The sequence below is a fragment of the Drosophila gunungcola genome, chromosome 3R, assembly GCF_025200985.1.
Source record: "Drosophila gunungcola strain Sukarami chromosome 3R, Dgunungcola_SK_2, whole genome shotgun sequence".
NCBI classification, from domain to species: domain Eukaryota; kingdom Metazoa; phylum Arthropoda; class Insecta; order Diptera; family Drosophilidae; genus Drosophila; species Drosophila gunungcola.
In genome coordinates this window covers 22,899,798-22,922,796 of record NC_069139.1, presented here as the reverse complement: position 1 = coordinate 22,922,796, position 22,999 = coordinate 22,899,798, and the positions used below count along the sequence as shown (strand labels likewise).

General features: G+C 44.6%; 3 protein-coding genes across 3 annotated transcripts in view; all 3 read right to left on the bottom strand.

The window, feature by feature from the left end:
* Nucleotides 1-1,624: 1,624 nt before the first annotated feature.
* Nucleotides 1,625-3,672, bottom strand: LOC128256164 (probable cytochrome P450 12a4, mitochondrial). Its single transcript, XM_052986302.1, has 4 exons — nucleotides 3,539-3,672; nucleotides 2,894-3,384; nucleotides 2,388-2,835; nucleotides 1,625-2,329 (listed from the first exon to the last, which is right to left on the bottom strand). The coding sequence occupies exons 1-4, from the start codon at nucleotides 3,608-3,610 to the stop codon at nucleotides 1,730-1,732; spliced, it is 1,611 nt and encodes a 536-aa protein (XP_052842262.1). The 5' UTR covers nucleotides 3,611-3,672; the 3' UTR covers nucleotides 1,625-1,729.
* A 529-nt stretch (nucleotides 3,673-4,201) lies between these two features.
* LOC128266497 (probable cytochrome P450 12a5, mitochondrial) lies at nucleotides 4,202-6,231 on the bottom strand. The gene is given in 5 exon segments (XM_053003067.1): nucleotides 4,202-4,915; nucleotides 4,974-5,421; nucleotides 5,476-5,783; nucleotides 5,786-5,983; nucleotides 6,104-6,231. Coding segments are annotated over 5 exon segments (1,626 nt in total). The 5' UTR covers nucleotides 6,176-6,231; the 3' UTR covers nucleotides 4,202-4,315.
* Nucleotides 6,232-7,133: 902 nt separating this feature from the next.
* Nucleotides 7,134-22,999, bottom strand: part of LOC128252945 (platelet binding protein GspB) — a 38,811-nt gene continuing 22,945 nt past the window's right edge. The window contains exons 3-8 of the mRNA XM_052981176.1: nucleotides 13,425-16,796; nucleotides 9,871-10,530; nucleotides 9,037-9,182; nucleotides 8,835-8,972; nucleotides 8,003-8,775; nucleotides 7,134-7,937 (exon numbers count right to left, since the gene is read on the bottom strand). Of these exons, the coding sequence (XP_052837136.1) occupies nucleotides 7,526-7,937; nucleotides 8,003-8,775; nucleotides 8,835-8,972; nucleotides 9,037-9,182; nucleotides 9,871-10,530; nucleotides 13,425-16,740 (5,445 nt within the window). The 5' untranslated portion in view covers nucleotides 16,741-16,796 and the 3' untranslated portion in view covers nucleotides 7,134-7,525. The remainder of the gene's footprint in view (nucleotides 7,938-8,002; nucleotides 8,776-8,834; nucleotides 8,973-9,036; nucleotides 9,183-9,870; nucleotides 10,531-13,424; nucleotides 16,797-22,999) is intronic.

The following is a 22,999-nucleotide window of genomic DNA, read 5'->3' as shown; positions in this document are numbered from 1 at the left end:
ATGGGGTTTCGTATCCGTACCTTCGGGGTCCTTTACGGATTCCCGCCCTTTTGCACATTTTTATTGCATGTTATGTCGTTGCCACGCCTCTCGGCCCTAAGCCTGTGGTGAGGGGGTGAGGGGTTTTTGTATCCTCCTTTCATGGAGTTGTAACCACTTCCGTCCCGCCCGCATTTGTGGTTTTATTTCGCAGCCCAGAACTATGCAGTGTGTTTCGGTGGCCTGCTGTTTTGTTTTCGTTCGTTTGTGAACCGGGAAAAAAATTCACATTTTTTTTTCTGCGACGGTTGGTTGGTTGGGGCTCTTTTGTTTGTGCCTGCATCAAATTAAATTTTATTACGCTCGCACGCACCGCAAACACTGGCCTGGGAACAGATACGAACAGGGGAAACAATCGCACATGTGGCTTAGGATTTAAGCCTGGCTCCATTCTCCATTCTCCTGTCGCTTTCGTTTTCACTTTCTTGTTGCTCGGTTTTTATGGTTTTAACAACGTGCACCCACATAACAGGACTCCCTCATGCGTACTTCTTTCGCCTTCCCCCCGCGTATCGATTGTGCATTAAAGTATAAACATAAAAATTCAGTTTGCCAACATGAGTTGCGTACAATAAAATATGTATAACTAGCCAAGTGTGCAAGCAAGATGGGAATCTTTGGGACGCGAGGAGCCAATAGTATTTGCCTTATTGGCATATATTGTTTTTTTTTTCTTAAAGCTTACTTAATGATACTTAAGCATGCCAACCATAAATTAACAACTTAAATATCCGATAGGATTTCAAACCATAAATGTAACTCCAGGGAAGACCTACTCATATCCATATTTTAGGACTGAATTCTTGTTGATTTCATAAACAGACATCCAAATCAACTTCTAAGTAGAATTTCCAATTCAATTCATTAATCTCAAACTAAGTGCATGTGTAAAGGAAACTAATCAAAAACTCAACTTCTTTTCAAGTCATCTATATAAAAACTTTTCGTAAACATTATAAATACAATGATATCCTAGATCGGAATAAAATCAAGTGAACCAATTTGTTAAAGTTTCAATATCCAATTTGGACCAAACCATACGAAAAAAATTAACAACAAAATCGAACAAGCTATAATAACAGAAATATATATATCTCGATGTATACCTTAAAAATAGAAGAGAAACCAAGGAATTTCCATTGAATATTTACTCTCTACAAGCATTTTGCCCTTTAAGCTAGATAACTATTTAATTGTTGAAATTGGTATAACAAAAACACCCAAATCCAATTGTACGCAATGCAGTTATGGTCACTGCACCTGCCCTTTTTCTTACCGGAATCCATGAGCTGTTTAACTGTAACACTGTTGTAAAATGTTTACCACGAATGTACCATATACCGTATTGAGTGTACTAATGTCTAGTACCCGTATAATTATACAACTACAAAAGATACATAAATATATATATATTTGAGTGTGTATTAAACTGGAAATGAAATAGCTTTAAATGTATAGACAAACGATGTTTTTTTATTCCTTGATGGATTGGGTAGGGGTTTCGTTAAAACCATACAAATAATATATATACATTTTTTGATAAATTTTAAATTACATTTTAAAAAATAATGTTATAATATATCTAAGGGATATCTAAGGGACCACAACATAGAATGGCCCAAAGTTATCACAACAATTTAGCATGCAATAACATAGCTTTTACCTTTGATTAAATGCAAGTAAAAATAGATTAGTTTGGTAAATCGGTAAATTTAAACTTGAGCGGAATGTTTGGTAGGTTGATCAGGGCAGATCGGAAAGCATTTTCCGTGGGATAGTTAAACTCCACATTAAAGTTTCGAATGATTCGAGCAATACCCAGTTCAAGTTCCATTTCGACAATGCGTTTGCCAACGCACATGCGGGGTCCAAAACCGAAGGGCAGGAACACGAATGGATTCGTGGACTTCAGACCGCTGGCCGGGCACTTTAATCCCGAATCCTTGGGGCTTCGCAGCCAACGCTCCGGCAGGAACTCTGAAGCTTGTGGGAAGTACTCATCTTTAGTGAGGGCATTCAAAGGAACGATGGACACATGAGTTCCAGCTGGCACTTGGTATCCACTGAGAACAGCGTCTCTAGAAAGAACCCTAGCGTTTCCAACGATCAGTGGATGGACGCGCTGTGATTCCTTAATGCAGGCTCGCAGATAGGGGACATTCTTCATCGAGGCCTCGGTGAACTCGGAGTCCTTGTGGGGCAGCACCTGCATCACCTCCTCCCGCAACCTTTGCTGCTTCTCGGGATTCTTGGCCAGGCACAGCATGAGCGCTGTAAAGGTGCTCGAAGTCTGGATGAAAATGAGCATACTATTAATATTATTTTCTTTGATTATAATGATTACTTACAGTGTCAACTCCTGCCATAAGCATGTCCATGGCCATAACAGTGGCCACTTTCCTGTTAACTTTCAATAGTTTCTCGAGGACACTTTGTTCACTCTCTGGTCTTACCACTCCCGCCTTTTCTTCCTTATCCAAGCGAACTATAGCCTCGTCCACGTAGGCCAAAGTGACTTCCTGAATGCCATCCAGAGCCTTCAGCAATCGCTTTAATTTAGGGGTTTTAATATAGCGCCAGGGCGATGGCTTCATCTCGAGGTCCGCTGATACTATAAAGAACTCGTCCAGGTAGTGAAACAGCCTGAGTGCCTCTTCCTCCTTATTTGAGTCCTTGAGCAAGCCCAGCTGCTTGTCCAGGGCCACCACGGATACGGATTCGAGGGTCCAGCGGTTTATGGTGTCTATAAAATCTTCGGGCGCTTCTAGAGTACTGGGGTTCCGTATTTCTTTGATACTGTTAAAGTAAATTGATTTTAAAATATAAATTATTATCATTTTCTAGAGCCTTTTACCGTTGCACAAACTCCTGATTGACCTGCGACATCTTCTTGTAGTACAGTCTCACATTCTTTGGCTGCATGAGAACGGGATTGACGACGGTTCGAAAGTCGCTCCAGGCTTTGCCCTGCGTGGGAATGATGCCCATGACGCCCTGGTAGAACTCCTTCCTGTACTCCTCGCGATGATAGAGCAGTGTGTCATTACCGGGCCGATGGGGCCACACTCCCTCGTTTCGAAAGACCGTCTCGAAGTCCTTGGGATTGTGGGTGTTCAGAAATGGCGGGTTACCCATAAAGGCGGGCATAAGAAATATGTCACCGTAGTCCTGTCGCATGGCTTCAAACATGTCCATCAGTTCCATGTTCTTGTATTTACCACCGGGCATCGACATTTTCATCATCAGTGATATCATATTGGTGCGGGGGATCTGATCAAATGGCTTGGCCTCCAGCCATTCTGCATCTTCTCTAGCCTCAGCCGTTGCCGCATTAGTTTGCCAGCGCTAAAACAATTACGGAATATATACATACATATAAAAAACATTTCTAGTGCTTTGTTTGCTTGCATGTACACTTAAACGTGGAAAAGAAAACACCACTTGATAAAGCGCATAACAGTTCTCAGATTAATTGCTTATATTTATTATATTTATTTACTTTTTGAGTGCTGAGCGAGAGAACCGCTTTATGCGACTGAATTAATGATAGGCCACTGCGCACTTTCAGCATTTTCGCGATGTTAGGAACTATTCTCGTTCACCGCCAAAACAAAACTGACAACCGAGTGTTCGTTCTATTAGCTTTATAATTCTAACGCTGTGAGTGCTTCAATTGAACGATAACAACACACCAACAGAGAGATAGCGACCCATAGCGAACTGGCTTCTAAACAGGTTCAAGAGAGCAGAAAATATATTTATTTAATTGAAATGTATTTATGGAATTCACTCATTTTTATGCATATTTTAAAGGGCAACATCCTCCCCCCTCGATCTTGTCAATGTTTAAATGATTTAGTTGTCGTCAAACAACAGACCTAAAATAAGTACAAAAAAATTAAGCGGCTTTCCCGCTCATATCGGTCAGGTTCAATGCCAACAAAATATTGTCACCATGACTATTGAATATTCCACATTAGTGTGAAAAGCATTTGATATAAATACATTTTCTTTGACTAAGTACAAAATATAAAACTATTTTATAAAACTGTAGTTTATTCAGGTGTTTGTTTTAAAATTATAACACCTTTTTTGTATATATAGACTGCTAGTACATTTTCTCAAAGAATTCCCTATTGTTATTGAGATTAAACAACTACTCCATCCAACAAAAACACATACATTTCTTAAAGTACTTTAATGGAAGTATATACACAAAAAACATTTATCTTATCACTACACAACAAAAAGGAGTCAAGCCTCAATATTAAACATATTAGTTGGGTACATCAGTGAACTTAAACTTCAGTGGTATGTTTGGCAGATTGATAAGGGCGGAACGGAAAGCATTCTTTGTGGAATAATTAAACTCCACATTAAAGTTTCTCAGTAGTCTGGCTATGCCCAACTCCAGTTCCATTTCCACAATGCGTTTGCCCACGCACATTCGAGGCCCAAATCCGAAGGGCAGGAATACGAATGGGTTCTTGGTCTTCAGATCGTTGGATGGGCATTTTCCGGAGGAATCGCTGGCGTATCGCAGCCAGCGTTCTGGCAGGAACTCTGAGGCTTTGGGGAAGTATTCCTCGCTGTGGAAGGAACCTATGGCGATCATGGAAACAAGGGTTCCAGCTGGCACCTGATAGCCGCTCACTACCGAATCCCTGGCCAGACCGCGGGCATTTCCAACGGTCAGTGGGTATATACGCTGTGATTCCTTAATGCAGGCTCGCAAATAGGGAACATTCTTCATCGAGGTCTCTGTGAACTCGGAGTCCTTGTGGGGCAGCACCTGCATCACCTCCTCCTGCAACTTTTGCTACTTCTCGGGATTCTTGGCCAGGCACAGCAAAAGTGCCGTAAAGGTGCTCGAAGTCTGGATAAACGTAAATACACTATTTATATTATTTCCTTTGAGTGAAATGAAAACTTACAGTATCAACTCCTGCCATAAGCATGTCCATGGCCATAACAGTGGCCACTTTCCTGTCAACTTTCAGCAGTTTCTCAAGCACACTTTCCTCATTTTCCGGACGTACCACACCCTCCTCAGCCTCCTTCTTCAAACGCTCGATGGCGTCGTCCACATAGGCCAATGTTATGTTTTGAAGTCCATCCATTGTTTTAAGCAATTTCTTGAACTGTGGTGTTTTAAAATATCGCCAGAGAGAGGGCTTCATCTCCAGATCGGCTGCGAGGATAAAGAAGTCATCCAGATGCTGGAATAGCTTGGTGGCTTCACTGTCCTTCCCGGAATTCTTTAACAAGCCCAGCTGCTTGTCCAAGGCCACCACGGATACGGACTCGAGGGTCCAGCGGTTGATGGTGCCTAGAAAATCGGCAGGAACCTCCTGAGTGGTGGCATCCCTTAAGTCTTTAATGCTAAAGAAATACATTGATTTATAACTTGTATATAATTTTTTAAAGTTGTTTTACCGCTCCACAAACTCCTGGTTAACCTGCGACATCTTTTTAAAGTACACCCTCACATTTTTGGGCTGCATCAGCACGGGGTTTACGATGGACCGAAAGTCTCCCCACGCCTTTCCCTGTGAGGGAATGACACCTTGAACTCCATCGAAGAAGTCCTTTCTGTAGACGGTTCGATGATAGCGCAGTGCATCACTGCCCGGTCGGTATGGCCACACACCTTCACTCCGGAAAACCACCTCGAAATCTTTGGGATTGTGCGTCATAACAAACGCCGGGCTTCCCATCATGCCGGGCATCCCATCATGCCGGGCATATAGAATACATCTCCGTAGTCCTGGCGCATGGCCTCAAACATTTCAATCAACTCCATTTTCTTGTACTTCCCACCGGGCATCGCAATTTTCGCAAACAAAGATAGCATATTGGCCCGGGGAATGTCTTCGAACGGTTTGGCCTGGAGCCATTCCGGATCGTCTCTGATCTCAGCTGCAGCCACATTTGTCTGCCATCGCTACAATATATTCAAACTATGAGATTCTGCACACAACTCAATTAATTATTCCATCAGAATTTTTTTCTCCTATTATAGAATTTTTATTGTATTGTTTATGTTAAAACAATATTGGTTTACCTGTTGACTGGCCGAAAAGAGGGCCGCTTTTTGCGACTGCAGTATAACTAGACCGATACGGCATTTCAACATTTTTTTAACGTTAAGAACTTGGTTTGCATGGTCAAAGTGAAACTACTCATACCAAGCGTTTGTTCTACAAGCTTTATATTTTTCTAATGCCCAAAGAGCATTACTGCTAAATTCGACAAACACTCTATAAGAGAGCAGTAAAAAACAGGTTCGCGAGAGTTTCCGAATTGCTTACGAAAACATATGGCAAACATTCAGTCATTAAAAAAAAACAGAATGTCGACTTAAATATACCCCTTACAGAGATTTTATCTACCTATAGCTATTAAGCAGATAGATAAGATAATTAAAACAAAATAAATACAAATGCTTATTTTCTAGCAGGTCGAATAATTTGTGATATGCTGCCTATCAAAAACATAATATTTTACAAAATATTGATGTAAATATTAGTCCAAACTATATACCCAAATACAGTTAAATCAAAAAAGCAGTATTATAGCTGATACGATTGGTTAAACCTGTTGGCATAGGTTCAAAAAATATTGCTAGAGTAAAGAGCGAATATTGGTGCGAATATTTTATCTAATCAGTTGGCTAACAAATCCACAAAGACTTTAAAAGACAATTTCCTTGACTAGTAGCAACCATTGCATCAGACTAAATGGACTTTTGATCCATTAACAGAATAGTTGATTTGATACCACATAACAAATAACAAACAACGCCTATAGGTTTCCATTTATTTATTTAGACAGTATTTTATTTAGGATGGTAAACCTACATAAAATATGTATTTGTTCAAACACCAAATAGTTTTGTTTTGCTAATCAAATTGTTTGCCTATTCAAAGATAGTAGCTGAAATCTGATAAAGTATTTTCTTGACTAATAGCAACCATTGCATCAGACTAAATTGACTTTTGATCCACTAACACAATTAGCTAGGAAATTGATACCACATAACAAATAACAAACAACGCCTATAGATTTCCATTTATTTATTTATTTAGACAGTATTTTATTTAGGTTTACCATATATGTATTTGTTCAAACACCAAAAAGTTTTGTTTTGCTAATCAAATTGTTGGCCTATTCATAGATAGTAGCTGAAATCTGATGAAGTATATCAATTTTCGTACTCGTTTAGGGATATATAAATATTCGTTTAGATTAATGACTTAATAGTAGATTACAAATTAATTAAAGTTGCACAAATCATTTTGAGTTTGCATACGATAAGCATATTTTACATGACAATTTCCGCGCGAAACAATTTGGCACGCTGGGCAAAGATATAGATATGTGTATAGTATGTGTATATGGGTCGATCGACTCAAGAAAATATCATTCGTTGACTCTAGGGACTAAGTGTCTATGACAGTTTCGTATATTATTTATAAGATAGGGGCTAATCCTGGCTGGCAGTTCCATTCGCCTGCTGGTAGCTGCACACGATCTTGGCCGCATCGTTCATCATCTTGGCCGTGGAGCGGACGAGGAACATGAGATGACACTCGTCGTAGACGGTCAGCTCGACCCGTGTGCGCACCAGGCCATGGAGCACGGTGGCCCGTTCCAGATCCAGCCAGCGCTGAAGGGCCAGCTCCCGTTCCTTGATGGAACCGGAGAGCGCCACATCGGAGGGACCCCACAGCACGAACTCCAGCACGGCCTTGGCCTTGGACAGGGACTCGGCCCGCTCCTGCTGCAGGATGTCGGCCAGGATGGGCGTGATCTTGGTGGCGGGCAGCAAGTCGGTCAGGGCAGAGTGGGCGCACTTGCACAGCGTACCCATGGGCTCGTCGTCGTCGTTGTTGTTCCTACAACAAGGGGTTATAAAGTCATTTAGTAAGTAATTTCAAAGTTGTGGGGGACGGTAACTTACCCCTGTAGCACACAAAGTCGCGCCTGGGCATCCTTGTTGTCCATGTCCTTGGACAGCACCACATTGGACAGACTGAGCGGCGTCTCCTCGATCGCCTTGGCCTGCAGATTCTTCATCCCGTTGACCAGCTGCAGCATGATGAAGGCCACCTCGCGCGTCATCACATCATCGAATGCGGGCATGGCATTTGCACTGGCCAATCCTTCCTCGGCACCCATCGATGTGGTCGAGGCTTCCTCGTTCAGTGTGCTCAGATTCTGCACGGAGACCACGTTCCTTAGGTTCCCGGCCACGCCACCAGAATGGCAGCCATCCTTCAGCCCACTGAGATTCGGAATGAAGCCGCGGAAGTTGAAGTTGCTCTTGTCCAGCACCTGCGACTTGCCCTTGAGTATTGATCCGATCGACTGGAGAGTCTCCAGCTGCAACCGCGGCAGCACCGAGATGGTGGCCTGCAGCAGGGTCACCTCCGTGGAGGGCATCAGCGGCAGTTGGTAGCTGGGCACCAGGTCACAGAACTCTGTCACCGGGTTGAGCACATCGCTCACGCCGCCTGTTAGCTGACTGAGTTCGCCGCCCACTCCGGCCAGCTGGTTGCAGTCGGCCGACAGGGCCAGGGTCACTGGCGAGGAGCTCCACAGGGCCGCATGGAAGGCCTTTTTGCCCACCACAAAGGCCTGGGCACCCTCCAGAATGGTGAAGTCTTCGTAACGCAAGTTTATGGCGTTCGCCAGAGGACGCAGGGCTGCCGGCACCACTGGAGTTTGCTGGAGCTGATAGAAATAGTTATTTATAATTATACATTTTTATAAAAAAAACAAATATATCCCACCTGATCCAACACCTGGGCGAGGGCCTCGTGATTGGCCACCACCACGGCGGTGTAGTTGTCCTCTATGGTCTTGTGCACGACACTGCGTCCCTTGCGCATGCGCAAACGATTCGTGGCCTTGCTGCGGTTCTTGTTGGCCTTTTGGAAATGTGAGTTAAGTAAATTGATTGATCAACAAAATTATAATGAAATCTATGCTAACCTGTGGCATGCCCCAGACGCTGTCGTTGATGTCCGTGGCCACATCGCCGCCCGCCTCGCTTCCGTAGTAACTGTACGGAGCATAGATATCGAACTCGCCCACCTCACTGCCCGCATACGAGGCGGAAATGATGCGTGGAATGTTGGCTGAAAGGGGAAATGAAGGGTAAGTTATCTTTAACTAAAGAATGAAAATTAATATGGAGTTAAATAATGCATAAAATAGATTCAAAAGCATAGAAGGTAGAACAAAACAGCAGCAACTCAATATGTTAAGCCGTATGAGCTCTTTGGGCAATCTAAGGAATGTCATACCAAAAGATAATCATGTATACATGATAACTTGCCAAGATGTATATCAAATTTTTACCTGTTTAATTTAAAAATTAAATTTGTACTTCAACCTATATCCCATTTCTGAAAACTATTATTTTAACATATTTGTACCATACTTTTTTTTTGTATTGTTTTATAAATGCTTTTATATTATCCCCTGTTCTCAAAAACTATTACTTTAACAATTTTTGTACGATAGTTTGTTTTAGTTTTTTTATAAATGGGTTTTTATTAAGTTATTTGTGTTTTCCTCGCGAACTCGATTAAATGCCCACAATGCTAAAAGCTTGGTTGCTTGGGTTCATATTTGTTTTTACTGTTTATAATATCTGTTTGATATGTTTTTGCCTAGATAGCCTATTGCCCCATTATATGAACATAACATGAATGATACATTGATTCTATGAACTATGATCAAAATATACTTAATTTGAATGCCCAATTTAATGGGAAATTAAGCCCAAACCCTGCTGAACTTAAAGATGGACCCCAAACCTACCCAAGCTGTTGTTCAATCCGTAGTTTCGCACCGGTCCGTATTCGCTGCGCGTATAACTGGCAATGGAAGCTGTGTCCGAGTAGATGTTGTTGCGTCTCGTGGCCTGGGTTAACCTCTGACCCGCCACGGCCAGATCGATATTGCTGCGTGTTGGAGGCGGCGGAGGCGTGGAAGTGGAGGGCGTGGGCGTGGTGTTACCACCCACCGAGGGCGGTGGCGGAGAGCCCATCTTCACGAACTCGTACATGTTCTCGTAGTCGCGCTTGTCCTTCAGATAGCTATCGATGGTGCTGTTGATCTTGCGCACCGAATCCTTGAGGCTGCTCCGCTGGGCAGCGTCCGCAGCATCGATGGATCGCTGCTCGAAGATCTCCAGTTTGCTGGAAATGGACATCTTCGGCTCGCTCTTCTTCTGCGGCTGCCGTTCGAAGGTGCTGGTCCTGCTGTTGGCAGTTGAGGCGGATTTCCCAGCTTCCTGGCCGCTGGTCTTGGCCACCGTCTTGCCTTGGTCCGTGGCTACGTTGTCACCGTTTGACGAGCAAATGGAGATAGTGTCGGTAAGGACTCCGCGCTTGCGCACCAGCTCCAGCTGCGCCTCCCGCTCCCGCATGCTGGCTGTGCGCTCCGGTTTGCGTGGTGCAATTGAGGAGCGGATCTCACCTGGAGAATAAGGTATAATAAAGGAGGTATTATTTAGAATCCGTTTAACCACAGGCTCATCAAGTATGTCATAGCAATTTTTAAGTGATTTAAATAGTTAAATGTTTATTCTACAGATAACTTATAAATACAATTCTTTAACACAAGAAACTATATATACGAATAATTTTTTTAATTTGTTCTGCCAAACTAATAGACTAAGAAGAATTCGAGTTATGGAAATTAGATTTAGGAAAGTTCCACAGTAACTATCTCTGTTTTTAATTAAGTATTTATTCATCCACATTTTTAGTAAACATTCTTAAATTTTTTAAATTTTCATCCATACTCAAAAAAACAATCGAACTTCTTTAACGAAAGAAACCACATAACCCACATAAATATAGCTTTTCCAAGGGGTTTAGGGAAATTAGATTCAGGAAAATAAAATGGTTACTGTCTCTGTTTTTAATAAACTTGTTAAAAAATTTATTTATCCACTTTCTTAAATTTTTAAATTTTCATTCCAAAAAATATTGCATTACACACAGAAATACTTTTTAAATATGGTATTTGATCACTATATTTGCTAAGATTTAAGAAAGTTTCATAAAAATGATAAATAATTTGTTTATCTTGTCTAGCAGTTCCCATTAAGTTTCCTAGCTTTAAAATGTTCTTTGCTAAAATTCCTTTTAATATAAAGTACAGTTCTTCTGCCTTTAATTTTGTTTAGCTTTCCAGATGTTTCCAATTTATCAATATCAGCCTAAATACCAATAAATGTATGCAATCAAATAGCTGACAAGAACATCTCTTCACTAACATACTGATAATTTATTCATAAGATTAGCCAGGCCGTCCTCAAATTTGAAGTTGGCCTTCATGGGACGATGCCAAATGTTTGCTGGCACCCGAGAGCTGTGGAAAATCCAGCTCCACCCTCCTTCTTCCGCTCATCGGGCCAGGTAGTTAGACAACCAGTGAGTACTAATTGCGTTTTTGACCCAAATTCGTGCCAAATTACAATTCGCATGGTGCTGTTGGCCAGCCTGAATGTGGTTGTTCTTGGATCTGGGGCTTGTGCCCTGGCTCTCCGTCCGAGATGTCCAACAAATGGCTATAGTCGAGCCTCTGGATCTGGTTGTTATTTTGTTTTTATGACCAGGTGCCAGGTGCAGCGGCAGGTGTAACAAGTTCTCGCCACATTCGCGTTGACCGCAAAGTGTCAGGCCGAAAGAAATGGGTCTCTGGTTCGCCAGTTTCACCAGTCAGTAGTTGGTTCTTTTCTCCAGCTAACCATCATCAACATGTGGTGGTTACCTCATTGGCCTAGCTTGGCCTGGCTTATTTTTATTTCGATTTTTTTCTGCTTTACTAGCCCGCTCATCTGGCAAACTATTTTGCTCTCTGGCTTTGGCCACTTAACCCAGTTCGAGCCGGCTCATCACACTCGTTTGGATGCGGCGGATATGGTCATAAGTGGCGTACCTGTATCCGTACTTCGGTTTGGCCTATGTTTGGTGTGTGTGTTTGTGTATTTGTGCGCGCCCGTTATATTGATTAAAATGCGTAACTTGTTCTGCGTTTGGTTTTGGGTTCTACTTTCAAAGGAGTTGCTGCTGGCACAGCTTTTACCATTTACGGTGATTTTATTCGTGTTCTTGTTTCTTCTCGTTTCGTGTAGCGTGCTTGTGGCTGCAATTGAAGTCAACAAGTTGCCAGAAGTGGGTGAAGTGCCCGAGACCCTTCAGACCCACATATGTACATACATACCACACACATGAGCTGGCTCTTTTGAAGGTCGCCCAATTTCTGGGCGCTGTCAGTGAACGTGATTTGCTTACGCTTTCTTTCGGAATGCGATCGCCGGGCTCGGGAGAAATGGATGCGGGATGAATTGGGGACATGTCGCCCACAGCTCATGGAATCGTAATTGGGTCAATGGGAACGAGATGGAAATTAGCTTCATGATTGGCGGAATTCCGCTTACTCATTATACAGGAATCTCAGTAGTCCAAAACGAAATCGATGCTTATTTGTTATTATTTTAAAAGCTATACCAGTGTATCCCATAAAAAATTGGGCGATTTTTGGGAACTTTGTTTAAAGAAAGTACTCTATAGAATTTTTTGAAGTTTTTTGCACATAAAAAAGTATGTTTTTCACTTATTTTTTTTTTAATTTTTTTATTTTTAATAAAATAAAAGTCTTTAGAAGTGTAAAAAAAGAAGTACGAACGAATGAGTTTTTTTTAAGCTTATAAAAAATAATGTATGTGTTTGAATTGTCAATACATTCAAGAATAGTCTAATTTTGAAGTCAATCGGTTCGTTTGTCGTGAAGTTATGATGTCACCAATTTCGAGAACTGTCGTTCCAAGAAAAACGGTCTTAAAATTTCATTTGGAGCGATTTATAAACATTTTCTTAAAACTTTCAAAACTACCGTTTATAATAACCATAACTTATGCTTTGTATATCAGTAAAGCCTTATTTTGTGTAGACTATGTATGTTTAATCATTTCATGCTTTTCTTAGCATTCAAACGTTTTTTAACCCTAACTATTTTTAGAAGCTTTAAAAAAAGGTGACCTAGATTTAAGCCCATAAAATCTTAATCGGTAATAATCTATCATTGGCCATAGGTACTTTCTCAAATGTTGTACAACAAACCAGTTGCTAATCATGTATTTAAATACCCTCTAAACGTTACTTATTAAGTAAATTAAAGTTCCTGTTTTCAAATGAATTATTGTCTTAAATTACCTTTTCTTTTCGAGTATTACTGGCTAAAGCATTAATGTCTACTTGATACCTTAAAATTTGAAAGTCAACCTAATTAATTTTATAGGCCATATTTTCTTTACATTAAAGAATTGTTTGTTTAAAACGATTTTTCGAAAGTAAACTCACCTAAATTGGCGTAGACGTTGTCGGCCTTCAGCTTGACGGATCCGGATCCGGATACGGTGCCGGTGCCGGATGGCGTTGGCATTGACAGTGCCAGGCCGCTGGAGTCCACGCTGCTGGCGCTGAGCGTGGCTGCCAGCTCGGTCTTCTGTTTGCGCCGCAGCTCGGCGCTCTTGGGCGGCGGGGGGCGGGCCGGCTTGTTGGCTTCGTGGGCGCGCTGCCCCTCGCTGGCACTCGAACGGAGGGGCGGGGCAGGCGGCTTGGCCGTGACCACGGCCACTGTCTGGGCCGCAACGGAGTCACTGGTCTTGGTGATGTCCTTCACCACCTCCACGGCCGTGGGATTGATGTCAATGGGATGGATGATGACCAGACGGGGCTTGCCCGTGGGACTGCCCTCCTCCGTGCCCGTGCAGATCTCCGTGTAGATGCTGGCCTCCTTTTTGGCCAGAGATTCGCCGGACTTGGTGCCACCGCCATTGCTGCCCATGCGCAGAAACTTCTTGATGGAGAACTTGGACTTTTGCTTCTGGGGCGGCGAAGCCGAGGGCGACTTCTTGTCCAGCCCAGCTGCGGCCAGGCACTCCTCCGACATGGAGAGATGACGCTGATTGCGGGGCGTTGGCTCTGGCGTCATCGGTTGCTTCAGGCTGAGCACCGAGCTGGCCGATTGCAGCTGCAGCTGCTTGGCCGCATTGGCCCGCTGCATGACGAAGGTGTTGAGGCTGCGGAACTTGGGATTGATCACGGCCCGCTCGCGTTTGTCCTTCTCGCGGATGACAGGAGCGGCTGGGGCCACCGGAAAGGCGGGCTTTCTGGTGTACAGATTGCTGCTGTTCGAGGCAGATGCAGTTGCCACTGTTGCTGCTGCCGTGGCAACACCTGTTGCAGCTGCCGTTGGGTTCTCGCCCGATGGTGTGTCACCTGGGCCCGATGACGTGGCCTTTTCCGCTGGCTTTGCGGCCGCTTTGGTCGCCTGCTCAAACTCAACTACCAGACTGTAGTCCCGCTCCGGCGTGGGCGGAGCGCTCAGCTTTGGCTCCGGCGGCGGATTCGGGGCCTTGCCCTTTTTCAGCTTGGCCTCGTCGGCGGCCAGACTCTCTTTGGCCAGCATCAGACTGAGACTCTCGCTGGACTTGGAAATGGCCGACTGCAGCTGGGTGATGAACTGCTGCTCGGCGCAGCTGGGTTGCCGCTTGCCCAGGAAGCTCTTCAGTTGGCCACCATTGCTGGCACTGTTGCTGCTGGGATGTGTGTTGACGAGTGGCTTGACCGGCAGCTCTGGCTTCTGGCTCTTCAGACCGTGTAGAAACGAGGGCCTGGCATCGATCTTCATGGGCGGTGGCGGTGACTTGGGCAGGGCTGGAAGCTGCTGCAGCTGCTCCGCCGTCTCCTTCTGCTGCAGCACCTGCTTTTGCTTCTGCTCCAGACTGTTGTCCGGATCGGCACTGCCATCGGGTTCACCATGCAGCTCCCTGCTTTTCACCGCCGGCTTGGCCACCGCCTGATCTCCTATCTGGATGTCCTCGTAATCAGAGTTGTTGGTGCTGGCACTCAGCTTCTTCTCGACCAAAAGCTGCCGCTTCTCCCCGTTGACCGCCGATCCCTTGGCAATTCCCAGGTTCTTGTACTCGCTGCCCAGACTAATGCCAATGCCCGAATCCGATTCGCTGCGGATCATGTTGTAGGCGTTCTCCTCGTCCGAGCTGCCATCGAAACTGCTGCCCGTGGAGTCCAGGGCGTCGTCCGAGCTGCACTTGGTCACAATGAGGCCGTCGGTGGTGATCTTGCTGGTCATGAAGTTGCCCTCGTGCAGATTGTAGCTGGCTGCCCGCGTTTTTGAGCTCAGCAGCATGTCCGTGATGTACTGCGAGCTGGAGTAGTGCGAGCTGCCGGAACTGTCCGTTTGGGCGGCAGTGGCCACGCCCACCTGTTCGGAGTACTTGCCGTCCGGTAGGTTCTCGTAGCTCAGCTGGGTCTCCACCACATCGTAGTAGGCGGACACCCCATTCTCCGTGTCCGAGCAATTGCTGTCCGTGTCCGAGTACTTGTGGCACACATTCACCTTGGGTTTGGCCTGGTCTCTGGATATGGGCGCATTCCGTGCGATGGGCTTCTTGAGGTCAAGAAATGGCTTCGGGGAGTCGCTCAGCGCACTCAGCTCGAATTTGATCTTGCCGCTGCCGGTGGAAGTGGAAGTGGAAGTGGCAATGGAAGCAGCAGCACTTGTCTCACTTAGCTTCTGTTTTTGCTCCAAAGTCTCCGAGATCTCGTCCAGCAGTGACTTCTCCATGGCTCGCTCTATGGGCGGACTATCTTTGCCATCTCGCGAAGATGTTGCTGTTGCTGATTTTGCTGTTGCTGATGTTGCTGCTGTTGCTGTTGTTGCTGATGTTGCTGATGCTGCTGATGTTGCTGCTGTTGCTGCTGTTGCTGCTGTTGCTGCTGTGCCTTTGGCCATGGTCAAAGTGGGCGTCAGGGTGGTGGTCACCTTTTTGGTAACACTGGCAGATGTACTGCTGCTTTTGATGGCTGTTGTCGTTGTTGTCGTTGTGCTTGTGGTTATGGTTGCTGGCTTGGCTTTGGCCGGTGTTGCCCCAGCCGATGTTGCAACTGATGTGGCTGCCGTGCCCTTGCCTTCCGCGGTGGTCGTCGTTTTGGCTGGCGTTGCGTTCGCTTTGCCCGAGGGCTGGCCAAAAGGCATCACGTTGATCGTTAGGGTCTGCTTCTTGCCCTCCTTGTCCACCTGAGGGGCTCCCAGTTTGAGAGCCGCAAAGGATTTCTTGATATTGTCCTCGGCATCGCCCAGCAGATTGCCATTGTTCATGTTGAAGTCGGTGTTGGCCCTGGTGATCCTCTTCAGCTCCACCGTCTCCTCATCATCCGTTTCGGTAATGGCCATGTCATCGTGCTCGTTGCCCAGATTCATGAAGTCATGATCGTCGTCGTCGTCATCGTCCTCCGACCACTCGCCTCCATAGCCAATTACCTCGTGCAGTTGCTTGGGGAAGCACACCTTGCCGCCCTTGGAGTTTACGGATTTCCCGGGGCCACTTCCTGTGATGGAACTCGAACTCGAACTCGAACTGGAGCTGGTCAGTCTCACGCCAAAGGCCTTCTTAATGATGCTCTTGGCCGGCGTTTTGTGCTTATTGGGGTAGTCCGTTTTAGCCTCCTTGTCTGGCCTATGGCTGCCACCCAATTTGGAGGCGGCTGCTGCCGCGGCTGCCTTGTGCTCGTCCTTGGACTTGAAGCAGTTCGAGCAGAGGTCCTTCTTCCAGGCATTCTGGGTGAAGTGCGAACAGATCGATGACGACATCGCTGAGGCTTTTCGTTGCTTGTTGCTCCCGCCGACGAACAACCTTAGGCCATATTCTGCAAAGGGGAAAAAACACCAAAAGTAATCGTGAGTCATGGTTTGCTGATAATGGCATTTTGTTATTATGGTTCGTAAGTCTAAACTTTCTTTGCAAAATATTGCGCAAGCTCACAATTAACTTTCACTGCCGCCTGCAACGCAATCTCAACTTCTGCCGCATGACTCAATATTGATTGAGTGGAGAAGCCTGAGTTAAGACCGCCAATTGCGACTGTAGTGGTCATTTGGTCATCCAGCCTCTGAAATTATGCCCAGAAACTACCATTTGCCCAAGCAGCTTATCAATCAATCTTCATCTTGATAATGGAATTATTGAAATTTTCGCTGATGATGTGGCTGCTGCTGTTGCTGTTCGCTTAATGGGTGGTTACCCGAAAGCTCTTGGAAAAATGTTGGTAAGGTAAGGGATGTGGATGGCCCGACAACCACATAATTAACTTTGATTTTCACATCTCTTTGGGTACAAACAACATTCGATTGCTTTTGGGTAACCGCCAGTTGTTAGCTTTTCGGCTACTGTTTGCCGTTTATGTTTTGTCGTCCGCTTGCAAATGACTTTCTAAAACCCAGCCCAAGCTGCATGTGCAACATGCTAACAGGCGCAGCAATGTCTAACAAAAACCTAGGAAATGCCACACAAATCAAACAGACAGACAACTCATTTATGGCTTAAAAACTGCTGGCTTTATTTGGCCAGAGCTTCTAGAAATGATTCAAAGGCAAACTGGTTTCCCTCTAAGGAGTTAACCATAAATTTTGATAATTTCCCAAACAAAGAAAGAATGATTTGTAATTCTGTGAAATTTCCTGTACAACTTTATTAGGCTAACTTAATGAGTAATTTGTGAGAACTTTTAATGGGTAACTTTTATTCTCTACAGTTAATGGAACTACTAATTTTGGGAATGTATTTCAGACAATTTGTGGTAGACTATGATCTTCTAGTACCCTCATTGGAAGATCAAATTACTCGTTTATCTGGAGGATCTGCTCAGAATGCCCCCAACATTTTTGGGCGTTTCTTGTGAACTACTTCACACACTTCACACTACCGCCAGCGGCAATAACACCAACCAGCAGCCAACAATGTAAAGATTTTGAGGTCTTTTAGCCATTAACTTATCCATATGGCTGTGAGCATCTACGCAAGTGTGTCACTTGAACCAAAACACGTAGTTAAGGCGCCTAATTGGGAGACTGTTGCTGGTGTCTGTGGTGTTGTTGCTGCTGCTGCTGCTGCTGCCGTGGCGACAACACCCACAGCGGCAACAAAGAAGATGACAACAGCAGCAGCCAGCACAACAGTTTTCGGCTTGTTTTGGCCAACATTTATCAACGCCAGCGCCGAGGAAAGTTGACCCATTGTTAAGTGTTGCCGGCGTGTTCGACTTCTGTCGCTGCCACGCTTGATTTCTGCATCAAATGCTGCTGCTGTTGTTGTTGCTGCTGCTGCTGTTGCTGTTGCTGCAGCTGGATTTGCAGTTTTGGGTCAGCGTTTTGACTTGACGTTAATATGCATAAATCTCGGCTCTGTGCAATGCGGTCCCAGAAACAATTGGCATCAAATGGAGATGATGAAGGGGAGAAGGGCGGATGGTAAATTGCATAACTGTGCCAGCTAAATGTTGCTGCCGCGTTTTTTTTTTCTTCTGTTTTGCCCGCATTGTTACCCATAAATTTTAGCCTCCGCTCGCGGTTTTCGTTACCGTTTGTTTCTCTGTCTATTTCTGCCACGGTTTTTGTTGGTTAATTGTTTGCATTTTTTCTTTCACTCATTTGCATTCGGTTGCGGCATCGATTGGCCATTTATTTATGGCCACACATAAAGTCAGCGAATACAAAAAAACTAGGCAAAAGGCGATTAGAGTTGTGCCCGTTCTCATGGAAAGCAAGTGGATGGATCGCCAGATCGCAATTGAACGGAAAAAGTGAAAAAGGCGGGCATTTGGACAAAAAAAAGCTGTCAAAGACCGAAGAAATGCAGAAAATGTACAACAAATTGCGGGGCCCATTTGACCATATAAAAGCCGTCTGCCCAAGTGTAGCCTCCAAACGAAAAGAAGATGGTGTGGCAGCAGCAACTCCAAACGGAATGCAGCAGCAACATGGACAACATCTTTAAGCTATTTTTCAAGTTTGGCAGTTGGCCTGGCAGCAGGAATGCTGTTTCCCCCCGGCCAGATTGTTGTTGGCCAGAAAAGAGATATCAAGGCGTGTTGCTATTGCAGCTGCTGCTGTTGCTGCGGCAAAAGTGTTACACAAATAAATCTACATAAATTTGCGGCCAGCGCTAAACTCCTGACCGAAATGGCTAATTTATGCTCGGCCAGGACGTCAGCTCGTTAGCCAAGTTGGCTATCTAAGGCGAGTGGATCACTGCGATTGACTTTTCGACACTGGAGATTCCGAAGGGGAAACTGAAAATGTCGGTGGGCGGCGTCACACACTAATCGATGCACCGTCTGATCTGGATTTGCATTTTGCATACGTATGTTATGTATGTGCGACTGCCAATTGGACACACACGAAAATGCCCGTTAACGAAACCCGTTCCCCGTTCTCCGTTTCGTTCCGGCGGCAACGGCAACCCATTTCGATATTTTGCATTCTGGCGTTCTGTATTTGCTTTAATCTGATCTTGCAGAACAGTTAGCTTGACCGCAGTGAGCTGGCAATCGAGGCCAACAGGTTTTTGGCCAGCAGCCCGGGATGGTTCTGCAGGCTATTCTCCTCAACACATCCTAGTCTTTGTCTGGTTCAAGCCCCGGAAAGTGGGTTAAAATCGGTCGATTCAGCCGCTACCACAGCGCTTTTGCGATTTCCAGAACCGAATTTTAATTTAATCACCAGCGAGTGTTGATTCCCATTAAAGTTGCGCATCAAAAACAGGAAAGCGAAAAGCGAAAAACGCAAAACGAAATGAAGCGCGAGATGAGGAGAAGAGGAGATGTGGAAAGATACTATATAGCGTTTCGTCTGGAAATCGGGATGAGAGGGGGCATTTTGGGGAGCTTTGTTCCACATTTGCACGTGAGATTTATGCGTGGCTGTGGCCCGGGAATGGCCCCCTTCTGGTGTTTATTTATACATTTATCGTTATGTATACGCACGTATTAATGGATCTATATATGCACGGCAGCAATATCCATATCCATAGCCACCTGTGTTGTGTTCGCTCCGCTCGAGATTATGCAAAGCAGCGGAGGAATGCCCTCCGCCCTGTTTACATTGGCTAAGTTATGCAGAGGCACTGCCACTCGCCGATGGTTTTTGGCCAAAAGAATTCTTTGCTGGGTTGGGCCTCAGCCACGAACGGATGTTGTGGGCGATCCACCACCAACCAAATGTCAACTATTTGCTCTGTTCCCCGTACATTGCCTTTAAAGGCAAACTGCCAATTAGACGCCGTCAAATACTTGGAGAACCGAACATCGAAACCTGAGTTGCTAAGCCGCCATAAGCGTATGGCTTCAGAGTTCAAAGTTCAAGTTCAAGCGTGTGCCCTGCACTTGGCCTTAGCTGCATTGTTCTCCCAAGCACTAGGCCTAATCACGCTTTCAAATTTAATCAGCCGTTTTTTCCAAGAGCTCTCCATGTGTGGGAAAATCAAACATTGTTACCTGAGAAAAATTATGCGAATTGAAATTCAAACTTTGTACACAAAAAAATATAACCATACAAAAGTGGCTTTATATCAAATACGAAAAAAAAAATATTTTTAATAACAAAAGATCAATAATTAAATACGCTTTTGCTTGAAATTATATTTGTTTTTTGAATTAAAATACCAATCCATTTTAATTGACTTACATATAATTAATTAAAATTCAGTTTAAATGTCTTTTAATGTATTTAAATTTACATTGACCCACACAAAAAATTCTTTTATTTACTCTTTTCGATATTGTATTGCCATTTATTTAATTATGAAGCAATTGTATACTTTGAGAGCATACAATATATACAAAAGAAATTACTTGACAATATAATATCGAGTTTGCCTTTTTGTCTGTGCAAAATTCAATGCCATTCTACAATAAAATAAAACTGATATAAACCAAAAATGTATTCGTTTCCCTGTTCACACGCTCGACCAAACACAAGTTTGGTTGGGATATTGTTTAATTAAAGCCAAGTCAAAGTTGCCATTAGCTTGGCTGGCTGTGTGCCCCTCGAGAACTTGCCGGATGTTGGTGCAGGCAGCAGGGCAATTTTGTCAACAGGTAAATACAACAAACTTGTGCGACCACAATAAAGACAACAAAAAGGCAGCAACAAATGCTGCGTCAACAGCAGCAACACAGCAACAACAGCAGCAACACAGCACAGCAGCAACAGCAACAGCAACAGCAACACATCAGCAACAGCAACTTCCAGCACAGCAGCAATTAAATTGTGAAGAAGTTGTTTGGAGAGGGGGAGTGGAAATTACTGTAGTGCCGCTGGCTGTTTGAAGCCTTTTAAGCATAAACATAGTTGACGACTACCTGCTTTAAGAAGAAGTCAACGCAGCGTGATTAGAGTGGAAAGATTGGATTCGCTCATTTTCGAGAAGCTTTAGGGGGGGGGGGGGGGGGACCTTTTAGCCCAACACGTTTAGGATGTAATACCAACTCGAGGGCACATTTGCTCGGCCACCCAAGACTTTGCCGACTTGATTTCTTGATTTCTTGATGGCTTGACACATTCTGCAAACGGTTTGAGCCAAAAGTTACTTGTTCGGCTGTCAATTAACCGGGTAACCAGCCCCAGATCACAGCTTCGCGTCTGGCTGTCAATACTGCCAGTCATTCGATGCCCGGCGGCATATCATGTCGGGTTAATTGAAGTTGCCATATTTGCTAAGCCGCTAAACCGATGGGCCACACAAAGGGCCATAAGCATTAGCCCAAGGCCTCCAAAGCAAAGTTTGGGTTTATTTTTAGCAACGAGTTGATTACGGAGAAATGTTTTATGTTCATTTTCGCCAAGGATATTTCCCGGAAAGTGCGAGGGAGGAGTTGGCGCAATCAAGCCAAAGCCTGTAAATTTATGCCTGTGAGCACCCACATCTTCCTGCCTCTTGGTATTGCACTAAATAATGGGAAGTCGGTGTGGGTGTGGGTGTGGGTGTGGGTGGGTGTGGGGGAAGGGGGATTTTGCTGAAAGAAACATTTATTTCAAGGTTAAGTTCCCATGTCGTCTTCGTTTTCATTTGCTGTTGCGTGACGCAGACAAAGAGTGTACAAAAATAAGAGGACAAGATGAAAAGGAAGAAGAAGGCACTGCCAACGTGGCGCAAAAGAACGACAGCAACAACGGCAGCAACAGCAACAGCAGCACACAAATTGCAGCAGCAACATCAGCAACACAACTCGCGGCAGCAACAGCAACACAAGATAGTGCAAATTAATAAATGAAAACGCATATCCAATGATGCAACTGGTGCCAGGGGACCAAATAGTTGCTGTTTGTGCGCCACTGCCTGTTGATTTTTATTCTTTTTTTTTTTAGCAGCACGCACATGTGTTGCCGCAACATCTTGCTTAATTAAAAAAAAAAGTAAAACTCCCTTCGTTTCCCGTAAAAGTCGCAGCTCTGCCCTCCATGCAACAGAATGTGTCGCTCACTGAAAACCGGGATCCGATTTCCACTTTGTATTTTGTTGCTTCCAAGCAGCAACAGCTGTTGCCGCCGGCATCGTAACTCTGCTTTATGACACTACACTCCACTACACTCCCTACTTTTCCTTAATTTTTAATAACTTGCCGTTAAAGATATTTTACGACGCCTGAGTCTTAATGAATATGAGTCTAGAAGAGAACTTTTCAGTTGGCTGCATATGGGGACATCGAATAAAAACCTGTTGCGTGGGATAATTTTTTTTGGCGCCACATTCCCCAATTTGCTGGACCATTTGTAAGTGCCTGCTGTCCGACAGGCACAAATTGCAACTGCGACAGCAAGACAACTTGTAATAGTGCAGTGACTCACGTTTGTGGGACACAGCTGCAGCTTTTTTTTGCGTTTCGCCGCAGGCATATGACTGCCATTTTATCTGGTTTTCGTCTGGCATCTTGACCAGAACAATAAAACGCCCCAAAAAACGGAGCAAGAACAATTGCTGCCCCCATAGCTTCTCTACCTGTTTCGCTCAGACTCTTTTTTGGCCACCTCATGCTCGTGGTTGGGAATTATGAATGCCTGTTTGTTTGACTTT